The sequence below is a fragment of the Spinacia oleracea genome, chromosome 6 (assembly GCF_020520425.1).
Source record: "Spinacia oleracea cultivar Varoflay chromosome 6, BTI_SOV_V1, whole genome shotgun sequence".
Lineage (NCBI taxonomy): Eukaryota > Viridiplantae > Streptophyta > Magnoliopsida > Caryophyllales > Amaranthaceae > Spinacia > Spinacia oleracea.
In genome coordinates this window covers 124,342,216-124,363,144 of record NC_079492.1, presented here as the reverse complement: position 1 = coordinate 124,363,144, position 20,929 = coordinate 124,342,216, and the positions used below count along the sequence as shown (strand labels likewise).

The 20,929-nt window shown below is 35.5% G+C and overlaps 3 protein-coding genes across 3 annotated transcripts; all 3 read right to left on the bottom strand.

The window, feature by feature from the left end:
- Positions 1-8,287: 8,287 nt before the first annotated feature.
- LOC130462870 (uncharacterized) lies at positions 8,288-19,160 on the bottom strand. The gene is made up of 2 exons (XM_056831837.1): positions 19,030-19,160; positions 8,288-8,965 (listed from the first exon to the last, which is right to left on the bottom strand). The coding sequence occupies exons 1-2, from the start codon at positions 19,135-19,137 to the stop codon at positions 8,429-8,431; spliced, it is 645 nt and encodes a 214-aa protein (XP_056687815.1). The 5' UTR covers positions 19,138-19,160; the 3' UTR covers positions 8,288-8,428.
- Positions 14,501-20,659, bottom strand: LOC130462869 (uncharacterized). Its single transcript, XM_056831836.1, has 6 exons — positions 20,539-20,659; positions 20,428-20,458; positions 15,402-15,703; positions 15,185-15,308; positions 14,787-15,083; positions 14,501-14,707 (listed from the first exon to the last, which is right to left on the bottom strand). Exons 3-6 carry the CDS (start codon positions 15,701-15,703, stop codon positions 14,528-14,530), a joined length of 903 nt encoding a protein of 300 aa, XP_056687814.1. The 5' UTR covers positions 20,428-20,458; positions 20,539-20,659; the 3' UTR covers positions 14,501-14,527.
- LOC130462868 (uncharacterized) lies at positions 15,747-17,924 on the bottom strand. Its single transcript, XM_056831835.1, has 4 exons — positions 17,460-17,924; positions 17,043-17,363; positions 16,869-16,968; positions 15,747-16,772 (listed from the first exon to the last, which is right to left on the bottom strand). The coding sequence occupies exons 1-4, from the start codon at positions 17,903-17,905 to the stop codon at positions 16,029-16,031; spliced, it is 1,611 nt and encodes a 536-aa protein (XP_056687813.1). The 5' UTR covers positions 17,906-17,924; the 3' UTR covers positions 15,747-16,028.
- Positions 20,660-20,929: the final 270 nt, after the last annotated feature.

Genomic DNA, 20,929 nt, shown 5'->3' with positions numbered 1-20,929 from the left:
ATTCCTACTCCGCCGAATATAAAAACAATCTGTATTTGGCCCAAAAAGAAAATACGAGTACTCGAAACTATTTGGAAGAATGGTTTCGGAAGAGGGAAGTGGAGCCAGGAGAGGAGGTTGAGTCAAAATATGACGATCGGAAACCCACCCCCTCAGATCTGCGTTTTTTCGGTGAAGGAGATTCCGATGAGGTATTACTTTTGATTTTTTGCGATTTATTTAGGGTTATTGATGTCGGTTTTATTAAAATGGTTTGATGATTGTTTGCATGTCTAAAAAAGTGGGATTTGATAAATGTTGGATTTATTTGGAGTATTGTTCATTAAACTCGGATTATTTTTTGGATAAGTTGCTCTGATTTCCCATTGCATGTGTTAAAAATGCAGATCTGGTATTATTTCGAATTTTATGGGAATTTTTCGGAGATTTGTTGGATTCATTCGGGCTTTTTATGTTATTCTTTGCTCTGTTTTCTCATTGCATGTTGTTAAAATTGAGTTCTGATTTTATTTTGTGCTCTGTTTTTTCATTGCATGTTGTTAAAATTGAGTTCTGATTTTATTTTGTGCTCTGTTTTTTCATTGCATGTTGTTAAAATTGAGTTCTGATTTTATTTGGAGCTATTTGGAAATTATTTGAAGAAAATCGGAATATTCATGTGTTTTGTTGATCTGTTTTCCCATTGCATGTGGTTAAAAATGGGATCTGGATGTATTTGGGATATTATTTCACATTTTTTGGGTAAAAATGGGATCTGGATGTATTCGGAAAATTAGTTGGATTTTAATGGAATTATTGTATGATTTGCTCTCATTTATCTCATTGCATGTGGTAACCATGGTGATCTGAAATTATTTGGAACTTTATTTTGAGTTGTTTGATTAAATCTGATTTTAATTCATGGTCCCCTGTTATTTTATGATGGCACTAATCATGTTGTTTGTCCCCTATTGATTGCAAGGAACCAAGTGGGTCTGATTCATTTGATCTGGTGTATGTTGGAGAGTGTGAAAATGAGAATGGTGATGCTGTTGGGTCTCCATGACAACTTTCATCTGGTTATCCCTCCTCAAAGAAAGGAGAAAAGGGAAAAAAATCGGCTTCAGCATCTGATGATGCTTAGATAAGTCTGTCTCCTTTCTCCCTTTTTTCATTTTATTGAATGCTGGCTAGCTGTGGAGTCATAAGGTGGATGCCAACAACTGTGATCTGTTGTTGGCCAGGGGTGTTGTTGTTTGGATGATGATGTTGTGATTAGTTGTATGGATGTTGATGTTAGATAATGATGTTATGATATTGATATTGATAATGATGATTGGATGATGGTGTTTCCATATGGTTATGAAATTTTGTGGAATGTTGTCTGTGTGATGAACATGATTTGATGGCTTAATGTCCCCTGTTTTATGGTATGTTTTGTGTATGATAAATATGATGCTTTGGTGAGTATGAGATTTGGTCAGTATAACTATGTTTTGGATTAGTAAAGGCATGAAATGAATATAATTTGGGGATAGGGTTTGAGTTATTTCAGTCCTCTCAGTGTGGCCTGGTGTTGAATGCTTAATGTCCAAGCATGTCCCTTTAGGATACAATAATGTCCCTTTATTTATTGTGATCGATGATGAGTCTTTTTATTGCTGAGGAACAAGTCTTACTAACCACAAATGCTCGTGCTGCCATTAGTATCAGTAATGATATTTCTCGGGCGCTAAGTGTTTGTGGTTTGGAGTTGTTTTAATGATGCTTGGGGACATTCTGAGATCAATATTAGGAGGTTTGTGATCTTCAATGATGTGATTGTTGATATTCTGAGATCTTTGTTTTGATAATTGTCCTTTAACTTCTTTTGTCGAACGGAGTGAATGTCATTTCACACAATGGAATGTGAATATCAATCATTCCGTTCGGCAGAAGAATGTTAAAGATATGATAGTATTGAAACTACTTGATCAATGATGTGTGTCAATATGTCTGAGAAATGAAACCCTACATGTTAATGATCTGTTTAATGCTTCATGTCCCATGAATCAGTGGAGGTCTGTGATGAGTCTTTCATTTGATGAGGTTCAAACCCTATGTTTTGATCAGTTCATGGTGATCTGATGCATTGTTGATTGTTATTGTTATGCTTGATCTGTGATGAGTCTTTCATTTGCTGAGACTCAAACCCAATGTTCCAATAACACTTGTGCACCATTAGCATCATTGATGCTCTTCCGGAGCTAAGTGTTAGGGGATAGGGTTTGTGTCAATGATGCTTGGGGACATTCTGAGATCTTATGTCATGTTAGACAGGAGAGGCAATTCATGTCTTGCAAAACATGTATAATGTGTTTCTGATATTCAATGATGTTAGTGTTGATATTCTGTGATGTATGTGTTGATAACCTGAGATATTTGATTCTAAACATGTCCTTCACCACCAATTACCAAAGGGAATACAGATCATGTCACATCATTGATTGATCTAGTATCCCCTTTGGTGAATTGGTGGTGAGGTTGTAAATCATTTAGAAACAAATCTGTCAATGATGTAAAACAACTTAACTGAGATTCAATGATGTTGCCTTGTTCATTGCTTCCTTGTTTTTGCTGCTTTGTTCTTGTTTCCTTGTCCATTACATCTTTTGGCACATCGGCATCCAATTGGGAAGAATTTCCATCTGAAAATGATGTGATATGCATTCTTTCCATTTGGATGCCGATGTGTTTAGAGATGTGATGTGTTAAAGTTGTGTACTTATGCCTTGTGATCTGTGATGAGTCTTCATTTTATGAGTGTCAAACCCTTTGTTTTTCAATCAAACTCATGCACCATTAGCATCCATGATGTTTTTCAGGAGCTAAGTTTAATTGGAAAGGGTTTGATTCAATGATTTTTGGGGACATTCTGAGATATTTATGATTCTTTGTTTATGTGAGGCATATTCCATGTGTTATCAATGATGAATTGATTGTTTTTGTCAAAATTACATCTTTTGACGCATCGGTTTCAAAATGGGAATAATTTCCATCTGAAAATGATGTGATATTATTATTTATTTCCATTTTGAAGCCGATGTGTTTAGAGTTGTGATATTGCAAATGCTGCCTTGTTCTTAATAACCCAATGCTGCCTTGTTTATAGTGTTGCCAATGCTGCCTTACCTCTTGTGCCTTGTACTTTTTCTGCCAATGCTGCCTTGTTTATTGCCTTGCCTTGATTACTCTATATTGATGTGAATAAGAATGAAGAAAAAAAAACTTTACTAAACTTAAACATGAGATTCATTCATTGATGCTTCCAAAAGATATGCTTACAAAATGTTTTGCCTACATGTTATGCTTGCATTTAAGCTTACAAAAGTGACACATTGGTTTTACTTGTCAATTTAAAAACATGTCCCCAAAACACAAAAAGTTATCTAATTGTTTTCACTTTGCTTCACTGGTTTGCTTTCCATTCATCATAGAGTTGCATGCATTCATTAACTGCCCATATAGGTGCCTTGACTTGCTCTGGCAGTCTGCCTTCATCTTCTAAAATCTTCTTCTTGTTGTGTGGAAGTTGGTAATCATTGTTGCCTTTGTGTTTTAGAATCTCATTAGAAACAAACTGTAATGTCATCCACACATTAGACAATGTCTTAGGATGCAACTCATTAAAAGAATCATACACTGCTCCACTTAAGTCCTCCACAGTTTTAGGCATTTTCTTGTGCATAAGTGATTGTATTGACCTGAAAAATCCCAAGTCCAAGATGTTGCAATCTGGACTGTTTGTTGGCTGTTGAGTCAACACAAAAGTGAACCCATCTTGTTTTGTGTAGTTGCCATTCAGGATCATTTTGCAATATATGTGCCTTTGCATTATCTTGAATGATATAGATGACCTTTTCCCCTTCATGTGGTGGCCACTTGGCCTTGATTGCTGGAAGTAGCTTGTTGATCATCATTGCCCTTGTCTCTATTTGATTTACAGACTTCACTGGCTTTGTTTCAATGGTCCCCTTGAGTCTGTTTTTTGATGTCCTCTTGGCTGCAATTGCATTTGTGAATGGAAATATGCCTATTTTACCATCAAATTCACATTCCCCATTTTCACCCCACCTTGGTCTGGCTACTGCTGCCATGAACATGAATTTTGGTATCTTGGTTCTTGAACTTGCACTTATGTGTGGATAGGGTTCATTGTTTGCAAGATAAACTCTCTGGTTTTTTTGAGTCAAATAAAACCACTTCTCATCAATATGAATGAAGTCATACATGCTGTAATATGTTGGTTCTTGTGGTATAGTGTAGTCCATTATCAGTCTGATTGCCCACCTTATCCTTGCCATTTTGCATGCTTCTGAAATGCCTGGATGCAAGGGACTTGAGTGTGGCTTTATAATTTTCCTCTTGATGAGCCTCCATACTGTTGTTGGTCCCAAATTCAGCATTCTTGCAAGATCTACGATGCATGTTCTGTCCCCCATGCCTATTTTTGCAATTGAGTCATAGGAGACTTGAACCTTTTTCCTTCCACATCTGTGATATTGGCTTTGCACAATATATGAATTCATTGCTGCCTTCTGTTTCTTTGCTTTGTCCCATATTTTGCCTATGATTTTTCTGGTGTAATCATATTCTACGACTGCATCCCTTATTGCCCCATACAACAAAGTTTATGAATCTGGAATCTTTCTATTGAGCAGGAACACCAATATTTCTAGCCTCAATTCATTATTTATTCTTGGAGTCCTTGGCTTGTGATGATCTGTTGTGTGTGTTGCTGTTTGATGATGATGAGGTGATGCATTTTCTGATGGTGGTGGAAAGTTCAAATCAAAAAGAAATGGTACCTCTTGAAAGTTGGTAGTTTGCTGCTGCCCTTCCCCTTCTACTTCTGGTACTTGCTGTACATATTCAGTGCTGTTTGGTACATCTTCATTAAACCCAATGTCCCCAAAATCAGCAGCAGTACTTTCAGAAGCTTGTACCAAGTCAGCAGCATCATCACCTTCCTCCGAGTCAGAATCGGAGTTAATGCCGTCGCCTTCATCATCAGAAAAACCAAGGAAATCGTCTTCCTCTTGATCTGAAGCCATTAAGTCCCCTGTTTTTTAGCTATTTAATGCTGAGTTGAGGAATAAATTTTGGTGTGTGTTTGTATTTATTGAACATGAGTTGGATCAGAATTTTGGTGTTTTGTGGGGAAAGTCAGCCTATTTATAAAGGCATATCACTTTTTCATTCCACCAAAATTTTGGAGGGAAAAACAAAGTCAATGTGTAATTGTTTCTGAAAATTTGGTGGAATTTTTGGAGGGAAAAGTGGGAGTCAGAATTTTGGGCAAAATTTCCACCCAAAAATACGTGACTCATTGTACTGTGATTGGTCCATATTTTTTCATTTGGGTCCCCCAGCCCATGTGACAGAAATTGTAACTCAATTTATTCATTACTTTAATAAATATCTACTTTTTCCCCAATTAATTTAATACTTTCTCTCTCTTTACTTTATTCTTTTTCTTACACACAATCATTATTCTTACACCCAATCATTACCCATATCCCAATATAACCCAAAATTCAGTTTTCTTAAAATACCCCCAACATTCCTTATGGGTACAACAAAAAGGAATGGAGGGAGTATCTATTATTACAAACTTTTATGTAGGGCGGTCTTACACAAAATACCACATTGGTGTCATATAAGTTAAAGAATAAAATCAATTAGTTAAGCATTGCAACTAATTAGTTAAGCACTAAAACCAATTAGTTAAACAATGAAATTAATAAGTTAAGAACTAAAACTAATTAGTTAAGAAATGAAACCAATTAGTTAAGCAATCAAAGTGGTCTTTCCGGTAAGATGGTCTTACACAAAAGTTACCGATCTATTATTAACTGCCATAAGCTAATATATGTTTCCATACATAAATTGTCTGTAAAAGAGGGTATAATGAATAAAAATAACATAAAACATATACACTTTTTAGGAAAATGGATTTGGCGGAAAAGTTTGCATCAGGAAGTGACACGTGTCATACCCGATGTCTGTTTTAATATAAAGTAATATAAAATGATATGTTTAAAACTAGTGTAAATTTTTATTTTTTTTGGCAAGTTTGAATAGTGAAAAGTTACAATGCTTCCATTGAGAGTAAAAAAGTGTAAAAATGATATGTTTAATTTTTTTGGCGAGTTTGAATATTGAAATTTTTTAATTTTTTTTGACGAGTTTGAATAGATGAAGAGTTAAAAAGAAAAGTTAGGAAAATCTTTTTTTTCTAACTAAGGTGAGTTCTCTTCACCTATAACTTTTGAACTTATGGAGACTTATTAGACATCTCTGAATTTGTTTGAAACATTAAGCTTGATTGAACTAATTGAAACTTATTAGATCTAATCGTAAAAATGTAACTTCAGAGAGTAAGTTTGTTGGAATTGATTGAAACATTTGGATCACAATAAATATCTATGCCAACAAATAACAAAGTTATTCGTCAGGCCCAACTTCGGCCCAATTAATATCTATGCCTCTATTTCCTACAATTAATATCTACTTGATCTTATGCCCAATGAATATCTACTTGATCTTAAATTAATATCTATGCCTTTATCAATTTTTTGAAAAGGGAAAATCTTTTCTTAAGACTAGGGATCTGTTTTGGAACACTATAACGAGTGTAGACGAAATTGATAAGTTAAGTGAAAATAAATTGGTAGTAGTTGAAATTGATAAGGTATGAATTTGATAAGCTAATTGCATGATTGAATAAATTGTTAAAGTTCTGTTTTATTAGACTTATTCTGTATGAATTTATATTATATGACTTACTTAAACTTCTTTTATCTGGGAAAAAAACTCAATTTGTTTGGATATATAAACTTATTTGTGTATGAAAATGTCTAAAAAACACTAATTTTTTCTCAACTTATATTATCGAATTTATCTGAACTTATTTAATATGAAATAAGTCAAAATAATTCGAACAGAACAGAACCTAAGTATGATTAATTCTTAACAATTAAAACTGATTTTTTTTAAAATAAATATTTCATATAAGAAAAAGAAAAGAAAAAAGGATAAATGAAATGGTTAAGAGCATCTTCAATGGTTAGCTAGTTTATGTTGTAGCTTGTAATGCCACGTCACTTTTTCAAGCTACCTCTTTTCTAGCTATGAATGTACTCCAATGGTTAAGCACAACTTTTTCCTAATTTTATTAATTTCAGAATTTTTCTATCGGTTTTCCTCCCTCTAGAAAAATTTCAAGCTAATTAGCTTGGTAGAGCAAATTTGCTTGAATAAGCTAGAGCCCCTTTTTTACTCAAATGGTTGGCAAATAGCTTGAAAAAAATATATAATTGCAAGCAAGTCCCTATTAGTAACCATTGGAGATGCTTTAAGGAGCTTGAATTGAGGTAGTACTCAAAGTAGCATCTCTAAATTCATTTGAGGACCTTAAATTCTATTTAAGGTACTTGACAACAACTATAACCATTTGAGGTGACATAAAATTTTAGCACCTTATCAATTAAGGTGTATGGGTTGTCAAACAGAGCCTAAACCCGAACTTATATATCTAGAGAAACATAATAAAAAACTTTACTCTTGACATACAAGTGTAAATCTTGATGGGTTTGGATTTGACGGTCAATGCTCCCGGCATGACACTACAAGAAATTGATTAATTACCAACCGCTAAAATTGGTTGGTAAAACGCGAAAAACGGTTGGTAAAAGATTTTGCGACCGCCAGCGGTCGCAAAAAAGCGGTCAGTTTTCACCTGGACGGTAATTTAGGAAACTCCAACTGGAAGGCGGTCGCTAAAATTTACCGACAGAATTAGCGACCGCCACCTAAGCAGTCACTAAATTAGTGACCGCCAATGCAGTCACTAAATTAGTGACCGCTATTGCAGTCGCTAATTTAGCGACCGCCATGACGGTCACTAAATTAGCGACCGCTTTGGCGGTCACTAAATTAGTGACTGCCTTTTTAGCGGTCACTAAATTAGTGACTGCTTTCGTGGCGGTCACTAATTTAGTGACTGCTTTGGCGGTCACTAAATTAGTGACTGCCTTGGGGGCGGTCACTAAATTAGTGACTGCTTTTGTGGCGGTCACTAAATTTGTGACTGCCTTTGCGGTCGGTAATTATGCAAATATCATTTGCAGCCAATTTTGTAAAATCGCATATATACCTGTATTATATGCCTGTATAAATATTATATATGTACCTGTAAATATTATATATGTACCTGTAAATATTATATATGCCTGTATATATACGAATTTATATAAATTCTGTAAAATCGTATGAAACCTGCTCGATGTTATAATATTAAACATGTTCAAAGTCATACAACAAAGATTCATAATACACATAATGTTGTTCAAACATGTTAATACGAAAAGTTGTAACTAGTTCAAACTAATACAAGAATACTAACTACCTAACACAAAGGTGTCCCGCCTCCGGGTGGATCTCGAGGGTCCTGCGACTGCGAGAAAGGAAAACCAGTACACTGACTGAACATCCGCTCGTAAGACTCCATTGCCTTTTTCATCTGGGCGGCATGTTCTTCTCTTTCTTGTCTCTCCCTTTCTCTCTCTTGTCTCTCCCTTTCCATCTCCCTTTGGTGCTGTAGTCGCTCTGCTTCTCTTTCTTCTCTCTCCCTTTGCCTCAAAAGTAGATCGTCCTCCATAGCCTTTAACATCTGATTTTTTGTTGTTTCAAGCTCAATGGATTTTTGGGTCAACTGTTGTTGAGTCTCTTCCAATCGAGATGACATTTGAGAATAAATAGATGGGGTGTATGAGCTAGAAGAACTACCACCCCTTCTAGATGGTGCAAAGTATAGAGAGGCTCCACTACCCAGCCCGGGGACCTTTCCCTTCTTTCTCCCACCTACTGTCTCAAAGTAGATTTGGTTGGGATCTTTAGCAATGCCTTTTTCAACACATTCAGCAACATTTTTTTCATAGTTTTCCTACAAGAATTAAAATGATTATCACCCATGCATAAAAAATATATTAAATGGAGCACATTTAAACTTAAAACGTGTTTCATAAGCTTTGTTTGAACTTGCTAAGTCACATTCAAACGTAGTTTTCCTACAATAATTAAAATGATTATCACCCATGCATAACAAATATATTAAATTGAGCACATTTAAACTTAAAACATATATAGGCTAAATAAGGCATTTTCGCTCCCATTTTTCAAAAAAAAGAACTAAGGGCTGATTTTAAACTTAAAACATGTTTCATAAGGTTAGTTTGAACTTGCTAAGTCACATTCAAAGGTATTTACTCACATCTAAGGCCTATATGGTCGTTATAGGTCATATATTGCCTAAAATGTCATTTTCTCGCCTAACTTTGAGCTAAGGAACCAAACTTGTCATTTCAAACCATTTACATGTTTTATGTGGCATATTAAAGGTTTCTAAAACTGATTCTTAGCAATTTAAGCACATTTAGGTCATATTTGGTCGATATAGGTTACATATAGGCTAAATAAGGCGTTTTCGGTCCCATTTTTCAACTTAATCACCTACGGGCTGATTTTAAACTTAAAACATGTTTCATAAGGTTAGTTTGAACTTGCTAAGTCACATTCAAAGGTATTTACTCACATCTAAGGCCTATATGGTCGTTATATGTCATATATTGCCTAAAATGTCATTTTCTCGCCTAACTTTGAGCTAAGGAACCAAACTTGTCATTTCAAACCATTTACATGTTTTATGTGGCATATTAAAGGTTTCTAAAACTGATTCTTAGCAATTTAAGCACATTTAAGTCATATTTGGTCGATATAGGTCATATATAGGCTAAATAAGGCATTTTCGCTCCCATTTTTCAAAAAAAAGAACTAAGGGCTGATTTTAAACTTAAAACATGTTTCATAAGCTTTGTTTGAACTTGATAAGTCACATTCAAAGGTATTTACTCACATCTAAGGCCTATATGGTCGTTATAGGTCATATATTGCCTAAAATGTCATTTTCTCGCCCAACTTTGAGCTAAGGAACCAAACTTGTCATTTCAAACCATTTACATGTTTTATGTGTCATATTCAAGGTTTCTAAAACCGATTCTTAGCAATTTAAGCACATTTAAGTCATATTTGGTCGATATAGGTCATATATAGGCTAAATAAGGCATTTTCGGTCCCATTTTTCAACTAAATCACCTAGGGGCAGATTTTAAACTTAAAACATGTTTCATAAGCTTTGTTTGAACTTGATAAGTCACATTCAAAGGTATTTACTCACATCTAAGGCCTATATGGTCGTTATAGGTCATATATTGCCTAAAATGTCATTTTCTCGCCTAACTTTGAGCTAAGAAACCAAACTTGTCATTTCAAACCATTTACATGTTTTATGTGGCATATTCAAGGTTTCTAAAACCGATTCTAAGCAATTTAAGCACATTTAGGTCATATTTGGTCGATATAGGTCATATATAGGCTAAATAAGGCATTTTCGGTCCCATTTTTCAACTTAATCACCTACGGGCTGATTTTAAACTTAAAACATGTTTCATAAGCTTTGTTTTCACTTGCTAAGTCACATTCAAACGTAGTTACTCACATCTAAGGCCTATTTGGTCGTTATAGGTCATATATTGCCTAAAATGTCATTTTCTCGCCTAACTTTGAGCTAAGAAACCAAACTTGTCATTTCAAACCATTTACATGTTTTATGTGGCATATTCAAGGTTTCTAAAACCGATTCTAAGCAATTTAAGCACATTTAGGTCATATTTGGTCGATATAGGTCATATATAGGCTAAATAAGGCATTTTCGGTCCCATTTTTCAACTTAATCACCTACGGGCAGATTTTAAACTTAAAACATGTTTCATAAGCTTTGTTTGAACTTGATAAGTCACATTCAAAGGTATTTACTCACATCTAAGGCCTATATGGTCGTTATAGGTCATATATTGCCTAAAATGTCATTTTCTCGCCTAACTTTGAGCTAAGAAACCAAACTTGTCATTTCAAACCATTTACATGTTTTATGTGGCATATTCAAGGTTTCTAAAACCGATTCTAAGCAATTTAAGCACATTTAGGTCATATTTGGTCGATATAGGTCATATATAGGCTAAATAAGGCATTTTCGGTCCCATTTTTCAACTTAATCACCTACGGGCTGATTTTAAACTTAAAACATGTTTCATAAGCTTTGTTTTCACTTGCTAAGTCACATTCAAACGTAGTTACTCACATCTAAGGCCTATTTGGTCGTTATAGGTCATATATTGCCTAAAATGTCATTTTCTCGCCTAACTTTGAGCTAAGGAACCAAACTTGTCATTTCAAACCATTTACATGTTTTATGTGTCATATTCAAGGTTTCTAAAACCGATTCTAAGCAATTTAAGCACATTTAGGTCATATTTGGTCGATATAGGTCACTTATAGGCTAAATAAGGCGTTTTCGGTCCCATTTTTCAACTTAATCACCTACGGGCTGATTTTAAACTTAAAACATGTTTCATAAGGTTAGTTTGAACTTGCTAAGTCACATTCAAAGGTATTTACTCACATCTAAGGCCTATATGGTCGTTATAGGTCATATATTGCCTAAAATGTCATTTTCTCGCCTAACTTTGAGCTAAGGAACCAAACTTGTCATTTCAAACCATTTACATGTTTTATGTGTCATATTCAAGGTTTCTAAAACTGATTCTTAGCAATTTAAGCACATTTAAGTCATATTTGGTCGATATAGGTCATATATAGGCTAAATAAGGCATTTTCGGTCCCATTTTTCAACTAAATCACCTAGGGGCAGATTTTAAACTTAAAACATGTTTCATAAGCTTTGTTTGAACTTGATAAGTCACATTCAAAGGTATTTACTCACATCTAAGGCCTATATGGTCGTTATAGGTCATATATTGCCTAAAATGTCATTTTCTCGCCTAACTTTGAGCTAAGGAACCAAACTTGTCATTTCAAACCATTTACATGTTTTATGTGTCATATTCAAGGTTTCTAAAACTGATTCTTAGCAATTTAAGCACATTTAAGTCATATTTGGTCGATATAGGTCATATATAGGCTAAATAAGGCATTTTCGGTCCCATTTTTCAACTAAATCACCTAGGGGCAGATTTTAAACTTAAAACATGTTTCATAAGCTTTGTTTGAACTTGATAAGTCACATTCAAAGGTATTTACTCACATCTAAGGCCTATATGGTCGTTATAGGTCATATATTGCCTAAAATGTCATTTTCTCGCCTAACTTTGAGCTAAGGAACCAAACTTGTCATTTCAAACCATTTACATGTTTTATGTGGCATATTAAAGGTTTCTAAAACTGATTCTTAGCAATTTAAGCACATTTAAGTCATATTTGGTCGATATAGGTCATATATAGGCTAAATAAGGCATTTTCGGTCCCATTTTTCAACTAAATCACCTAGGGGCAGATTTTAAACTTAAAACATGTTTCATAAGCTTTGTTTTCACTTGCTAAGTCACATTCAAACGTAGTTACTCACATCTAAGGCCTATTTGGTCGTTATAGGTCATATATTGCCTAAAATGTCATTTTCTCGCCTAACTTTGAGCTAAGGAACCAAACTTGTCATTTCAAACCATTTACATGTTTTATGTGTCATATTCAAGGTTTCTAAAACCGATTCTAAGCAATTTAAGCACATTTAGGTCATATTTGGTCGATATAGGTCACTTATAGGCTAAATAAGGCGTTTTCGGTCCCATTTTTCAACTTAATCACCTACGGGCTGATTTTAAACTTAAAACATGTTTCATAAGGTTAGTTTGAACTTGCTAAGTCACATTCAAAGGTATTTACTCACATCTAAGGCCTATATGGTCGTTATAGGTCATATATTGCCTAAAATGTCATTTTCTCGCCCAACTTTGAGCTAAGGAACCAAACTTGTCATTTCAAACCATTTACATGTTTTATGTGTCATATTCAAGGTTTCTAAAACCGATTCTAAGCAATTTAAGCACATTTAGGTCATATTTGGTCGATATAGGTTACATATAGGCTAAATAAGGCGTTTTCGGTCCCATTTTTCAACTTAATCACCTACGGGCTGATTTTAAACTTAAAACATGTTTCATAAGGTTAGTTTGAACTTGCTAAGTCACATTCAAAGGTATTTACTCACATCTAAGGCCTATATGGTCGTTATAGGTCATATATTGCCTAAAATGTCATTTTCTTGCCTAACTTTGAGCTAAGGAACCAAACTTGTCATTTCAAACCATTTACATGTTTTATGTGTCATATTCAAGGTTTCTAAAACCGATTCTAAGCAATTTAAGCACATTTAGGTCATATTTGGTCGATATAGGTCACTTATAGGCTAAATAAGGCGTTTTCGGTCCCATTTTTCAACTTAATCACCTACGGGCTGATTTTAAACTTAAAACATGTTTCATAAGGTTAGTTTGAACTTGCTAAGTCACATTCAAAGGTATTTACTCACATCTAAGGCCTATATGGTCGTTATAGGTCATATATTGCCTAAAATGTCATTTTCTCGCCTAACTTTGAGCTAAGGAACCAAACTTGTCATTTCAAACCATTTACATGTTTTATGTGTCATATTCAAGGTTTCTAAAACTGATTCTTAGCAATTTAAGCACATTTAAGTCATATTTGGTCGATATAGGTCATATATAGGCTAAATAAGGCATTTTCGGTCCCATTTTTCAACTAAATCACCTAGGGGCAGATTTTAAACTTAAAACATGTTTCATAAGCTTTGTTTGAACTTGATAAGTCACATTCAAAGGTATTTACTCACATCTAAGGCCTATATGGTCGTTATAGGTCATATATTGCCTAAAATGTCATTTTCTCGCCTAACTTTGAGCTAAGGAACCAAACTTGTCATTTCAAACCATTTACATGTTTTATGTGTCATATTCAAGGTTTCTAAAACTGATTCTTAGCAATTTAAGCACATTTAAGTCATATTTGGTCGATATAGGTCATATATAGGCTAAATAAGGCATTTTCGGTCCCATTTTTCAACTAAATCACCTAGGGGCAGATTTTAAACTTAAAACATGTTTCATAAGCTTTGTTTGAACTTGATAAGTCACATTCAAAGGTATTTACTCACATCTAAGGCCTATATGGTCGTTATAGGTCATATATTGCCTAAAATGTCATTTTCTCGCCCAACTTTGAACTAAGGAACCAAACTTGTCATTTCAAACCATTTACATGTTTTATGTGGCATATTAAAGGTTTCTAAAACTGATTCTTAGCAATTTAAGCACATTTAAGTCATATTTGGTCGATATAGGTCATATATAGGCTAAATAAGGCATTTTCGGTCCCATTTTTCAACTAAATCACCTAGGGGCAGATTTTAAACTTAAAACATGTTTCATAAGCTTTGTTTGAACTTGATAAGTCACATTCAAAGGTATTTACTCACATCTAAGGCCTATATGGTCGTTATAGGTCATATATTGTCGATATAGGACCTATATTGACCAAATAAGGCATTTTCGCTCCCATTTTTCAAATAAACGAACTAAGGGTTGATTTTAAACTTAAAACGTGTTTCATAAGCTTTGTTTGAATAATAGTAAGTTACCTTGATTTGCTTTGCTTTGCTACTACAAGGGACTTTCCCTTTACCCGGTACTTCCTTCGTGTGTGTCTTCAAATATAAGTCACCAGCTGTAGGCATCACACCTCCACTTTCCTTTGCCTAATAATACAAGTAATTTTTGTGAATAATCAAATTAGTAACAACGTTAAATGAAATTTAGTTACATTATTAAACTTACCATTTTCTTTGCAGCCTCAGTTGTGGAAATGGAACCTTGGAAATGTGATGGTTCAACATTGTTGGTTAATGAACCCCCTCTTCTATTTTTCTTAGCCTGCTCAGATCTTTTCTTGAATTCATCATCATCCACGTGCTTCATCATATCTGCATGCACTTTCTCAGACATCCAATCTGGCTTCCTTCCATTACTCTTTCTTGTTATTTGGTAGTGGATGTACTTAACCCGTTTATATGCATTTGCATGGTAATCACGCACAGCAAGGTGATCAAACTCAGGCAACCATTTATAGGTCCTCTACACAAAAGAAAAGAAAAGAAGGATATTTTGTTATGTTACAATTATAGCAAGTTGAAAAATAAAAAGTGATACATTACATGATATAAAATTGTGTAAACCTTGAACAGAGTGAACCAATGATCTTTTGTATCCTTGTCAACTTTGGTATAACACGTCCAAGGACTCTTGAAATATTTCTGGATGACGTTAGTAATATCCCGCGAAATGGAACTGTGATCAAACCTTACATAGTGGAATAGGAAATAACACAAGTAACGTTAGTTTACAACATTCATACATGAGATAAAATAATTAAAATGTAACTCTAAATCTTACCAAAGTTCACCCGGTGCCATCCAAACGACTCCAGAATCCTCAGCTTCTTCATTTACTTGTGAATCAGGTACCACCTCTTCAGAGTATTCACCTTGAGTTTCGTCATCATCAAAGTAGGTATCCAGTGAGGGTTGGGTCACCCGTGTAGTACCTCCACGGCCAGCTCCATGGTCAGCTCCATGGCCACCTCCACGACCAGCTCCATGGCCACCTCCACGACCACCTTCACAACCACCTTCACGACCACCTCCACGTGCACCTAAACGACTGCGGATGGCTGAATGTTCTCCTCGATTGGACATCTGTTTATTTAGTAGAACACAAACCAAGTTTAAATAACTCAAATTTCAATCATAAAAGACAATTCATCGATTGGACATCTGTTTATTTAATGGAACACAAACCAAGCATTAGCATTAACAACTTCAGATTTTCTAACAAACATAAATTTATACAACCAAAATAAAAAGTTCAATGATAAGTTCAATAAACAACAACATAATTCAAAGTTCAATCATAAAAGACAACACATGTCAAATTCCAATCATAAGTTTACCAAACAACTACATAATATTTCTTGAACCTAAAATTAAACAACCAAAAAGGACCAAAATCAGCAATATCAAGTTAATCGTCGTATCCATCAGAATCATCAGCATCATCATCATCACCATCGTCATCATCATCATCAATGTCATCATCACCATCATCCTCATCCTCATCATCCTCATCCTCATCTTCATCATCCTCATCCTCATCACTCATACTATCAGCATCAACATCATTAATATCGTCATCATCATCATCATCTTGATCTTCATAATCTGGGATCTCATCTGGAGCACAAAGAGCTGAAGAAACCTCATTTGCATCTTCTTGTAGAAAGTCTAAGTCAACCGGAGCATCAATCACAGACCTTGCCTTAGTTTTAAACACAGCCCACCATTGGGCTTTATCCCTCTTCAAACTGGGGTAGTGTGCAAAGTATACTTGACTAACTTGGTAAGACAATACAAACGGGTCATACTTTGGGTATCTCTTAGAATGATTGACCTCAACAAGTTTGTATTGTTCATGAATGTTCATACCCTTCACGGAATCCATCCAGCTGCACTTAAACAAGATTGTCTTGTACTCTTGAAGCTTACCACAATAAGAAAGTTCAACCACCTCCTCCAAAATGCCAAAGTAGTCAACTTCATCAGGACTTTGTACACACACTCCATAATTCATAGTTGACTTGTGTTTGCCGTAGTCATGAGTTTGAAAATTATATCCATTCGCATAGAACCGGCTCCATGTCCTTACTTGTCTAGAGGGGCCCATCGCAAGCGCCCGTGTCACATCATTAGGACTCAAAGACCGGAGAACCTAATTCGTAGAATTAGTTAGTAATTTTATTTTCCTTTCAATGACTAGTGTAAGTAATATTGTTTATGAATGAAAGCAAAATACAATTAATCTCACATGTGATTTAAACCATTCAGGGAACTGGGCTTCGCATTTACTCCAAATATCCTCCATTACTATGTGAGGTTGAGTTTGGATAATGTGCTCCTCAAATTTCCTATGGTAATTAAGGAAATAAAGGTTAAATACGTCGTTAGAAGAGTTTACAATAATTAAATTATAGTTTTTTACCTTTCATATTCACCTAAGATGCCACTGTTTGCAAGCACATAAAGATGTGCTCGATCATACTCCATGTCTTGCAAGAAGCGCAAACGGCCATTAGTAGGTGCACGACCACAATCCACCCTGAACATCTCGGGGATATTAACGTCATGTTGGTTCTCAACAACCGAATGGACATTTCTTCCTAGATCCCTTGCTTTGGTGTCAACCTCAGGTTGAAAATAGTGGGAACAAAAGTTCGTAATCTCCTCCATTAGGTAAGCATTGCATATGGAGCCTTCTACACGTGCCTTATTTCCAACCTTACGCTTCAAATGGTTAAGAAACCTATAAATTATGTAAGTTTGATTAATAGTTACTAGTAAACATATAAGATATTTAAAGTAATAATTTATTTACGCTAATTTGTATTATTTTGATTACCTTTCAAATGGGTACATCCACCTGTACTGGACGGGACCACCAACCTTTGCCTCATGTGGAAGATGAACTGGCAAGTGTTCCATTGAGTTGAAAAATGCAGGTGGAAAAATCTTCTCTAGCTTGCACAAGATCTCAGCTATATTCTTATCCAAGCGATCTATGTCACTCGCTTTGATAGTGGGGGCGCATAAGTCTCGGAAGAATTGACTAATCTCTGTAATTGCCTTCCAAACATGCAAGGGAAGCAACTCCTTCAAAGCAACCGGAAGTAACCTCTCCATGAAGACATGACAATCGTGGCTCTTCATTCCATACAGCTTGCATGATTGAAGATTAACACACCTGCTCAAGTTTGAAGCATAAGCATCCGGGAATTTCAAGTCTCGAACCCATTCACATAACACCTTCTTTTGAGCCTTGTCAAGTGCAAAGGGTGCTTTTGGCATGGTTTGATTTTCATTTCCAAGCTCTAACTGCCGACGTTTACAATACTTAGCCATATCTTTCCTTGCACTAGTGGTGTCCGAGGTGCTACCTTTCACATCCATCACAGTGTTTATGAGTTGGTCAAAAAAGTTCTTTTCAATGTGCATGACATCCAAGTTGTGACGAAGAAGCAAATCCTTCCAATATGGGAGTTCCCATAGAATACTTTGTTTGAACCAACCCATTTTGGCACTCTTCAACTTCTTAAGAGCTTCAGGACCATCAGTTGCTTTAGGCAAGTCCTTCACGCATTGCCACAATTCTTCTCCACACATTATATGCGGACCCATGCCATTTTCAACTTTGTTTTTGCAGAAAGCTGTTTTATTCTTTCGAAAAGGGTGATCATGTGGAAGGAATTGTCGATGACAATCAAACCATGAAACTTTACCTCCATGTTCAAGCCAAAATGCCTTGCTTTTATCCATACAATAAGGGCAAGCCTTCTTTCCGGCCGTGGACCATCCAGATAGCATTCCATATGCAGGAAAATCACTAATAGTCCACAAAAGGGCTGCGCGGAGGTTGAAATTCTGCTTGCTTGAGATGTCATAAGTCATAGCCCCAACCTCCCATAACTGTTTCAACTCTTCAATGAGTGGTTGCATGTACACATCCAAGTTTCCTTTAGGATTTTTAGGACCGGGAACGAGCAAAGAAAGGAACATGAATGGTCTTTTCATACACATCGATGGAGGCAAGTTGTATGGTGTAAGAATAACCGGCCAACATGAATATTGGGATCCAAATTTACCATGGGGGGCAAATCCATCTGTGCACAAACCAAGCCTGACATTTCGTGGCTCTGATGCGAAATTAGGAAAGGTTGTATCCAAGTGCTTCCACGCTTGACTATCACTAGGATGTGCGAAGGTGTTTTGAACTCGGGGATTCTTGGCATGCCAAGTCATATCCTCCGAAATGTTCTTGGTAGCATACAACCTTTGCAACCTCGGTGTGATTGGAAAATAGATTAGAACTTTTGCTGGAATAAGCTTACCCTTTGCAGTCTTCTTATACCGATCACTTCCGCATACTCTACATTTATCTAACTGTGCATCGCCTTTCCAGAAGAGCAAACAACCTTTAGGGCATGTGTGGATCCTCTCATGAGGAAGTTCCAAGCCCTCAAGAACCTTCTTTGTGCTATTGAAAGTTCTACCCATTTGGTTGTTATTTGGAATCGCATCATTCATCAAAGATGCAAACCCATCCACACACCTGTGTTGTAAGTTGAATTCACATTTCAAACTTGCAATTCTTGATGCCATCTCCAACACAGAGAGTTTGCTCCCTTCATATAATGGATCTCCAGCTGCCTTTAGAAGGTCTATAAACTTCTTAGCTTCATCATTTGGTTCTTCTTCAACTGAATTACCCTCTTCATTCACCAAATGCTCTTGATTATTTCCAAGAGCATCAATAACCATATCCCGATATTGATTTGGCTGAACACGCGAGGACTCTACTAAGCTTTCCCCTTGACATATCCATTGATAGTAATTACGAACAAACCCCTTCTTGTACAAATGTACTCTAACTGTTTCAGTATCATGAAAACGCCTGTTATCACACAAGGGGCATGGGCATCTTATTTTGTCACCATCATTGCATGTTGGATGCTCTTTGCAAAACTCAATGAACTCTCCAACCCCCTTGAGAAAGTCGGGCTTAAGATTGCGCCCGTCGAGTCTATCATACATCCAACTACGCTCTCTTCTTTTCATGATACCAAATTCTACATATCTCACAAAAAACATGTTACTAACCAATCTCTACACATCTCACACTAATCATGTTACTAAACCTACTATATAGTCTAACTACCGCTCGAAGTTTTCTAAATAAACAATCAAATAATTGATTTTATTAATTATATAAAAATCAATACTTATTAATGATATAAAGTTAAATAATTTATTAATGATATAAAGATCAATAATTTATTCAAACGCACTTATAAATTATATAAAGTTCAATAATTTACTTATAATTTATATAAAGATCAATAATTACTTAAACACAAGCCAATAAGGATAAAAATGAAATATAAATAATAAAATGCATTTACAATAAACACCTAAACATGCACAAATTTATTCAATACACTTACTTACTACTCAAATTCATTCTCTAAATTATTCGTTGTTTCTCATATGACATTCCTTGAAACTTTGGCATAAAATTAAATTTCATAAAATCTTACACCTACACCTACATCAAAATTCTTACACCTACACCTACATCAAAATTAAATTCCTTGAAATTTTGGCATAAAATTAAATTTCATAAAATCTTACACCTACATCAAATTAAGTACGGCATTCCTTGAAAATTTCATAAAATTTCCATAATTTCCATAATTTTCCATAATTTTCTAACAAGTCATTCCATAAATTCATTGAAAAAAATACCCATTAATTATCTAACAAGTCATTCCATAGTTATGGGTCAAAAAATTAGAAGAGAAAAAAAAGATTACCTTCAAAGATCGAAGAGTTCACATACAAGATCTACAATTGATATAAACAACAAAGTTAGGGTTTGAAAAATTAAAGCATTATATTATGAAAAAACTAAGAATAAAGGTTACCTGGAGTGGAAAACATCGACGATTGAGTAGTCCGGTCCGGTGGGTGGTCCGCCTGGGCTGCTGGCTGGGGGCGCCGTGCGCGGCTCTGGGGGGGTTGGGCGTGGGCTGGGCTGCTGGCTGGGGGGAACCGTGCGCGGCTGGGCTGGGTGGGTCGTGCACTCTGGCCGAGTCGGGGGGTTAGGGTGGCGCCGTCGGGGGAGGGGGGTGGTTCACCGGCGGGGGAGGGGGGTCGAAGGAGGGAAGGCCTCTTCAAGTTTTTTTTGGTCGAAGGAGGGAAGGCTCTAAATTGGTCGAAGGAGGAGGAAGGCCATACAGATTTTTTTTTTCTTTTTTTAATTTAGTGACCGTTTTTGGTCATTGATTATTTATTTATTTATTTTTTTTTTTTTTA

What these genes read in the sequence shown, in the direction of transcription:
- LOC130462869 (XM_056831836.1), bottom strand. Translation starts at nt 15,703, where the DNA reads ATGTCCAATCGAGGAGAACATTCAGCCATCCGCAGTCGTTTAGGTGCA. An exon ending in ATTGGTTCACTCTGTTCAAG is followed by an intron (nt 15,084 to 15,184) that starts GTTTACACAATT and finishes TCTTTTGTGTAG; the next exon opens with AGGACCTATAAATGGTTGCC. An exon ending in CTGAGGCTGCAAAGAAAATG is followed by an intron (nt 14,708 to 14,786) that starts GTAAGTTTAATA and finishes TTGTATTATTAG; the next exon opens with GCAAAGGAAAGTGGAGGTGT.
- LOC130462868 (XM_056831835.1), bottom strand. Translation starts at nt 17,905, where the DNA reads ATGCCAAAAGCACCCTTTGCACTTGACAAGGCTCAAAAGAAGGTGTTA. An exon ending in ATCTTAGGTGAATATGAAAG is followed by an intron (nt 16,969 to 17,042) that starts GTAAAAAACTAT and finishes TAATTACCATAG; the next exon opens with GAAATTTGAGGAGCACATTA. An exon ending in CTGAATGGTTTAAATCACAT is followed by an intron (nt 16,773 to 16,868) that starts GTGAGATTAATT and finishes TCTACGAATTAG; the next exon opens with GTTCTCCGGTCTTTGAGTCC.
- LOC130462870 (XM_056831837.1), bottom strand. Translation starts at nt 19,137, where the DNA reads ATGATGCGATTCCAAATAACAACCAAATGGGTAGAACTTTCAATAGCA. An exon ending in GATCCACACATGCCCTAAAG is followed by an intron (nt 8,966 to 19,029) that starts GTTGTTTGCTCT and finishes TAATTCTTGTAG; the next exon opens with GAAAACTATGAAAAAAATGT.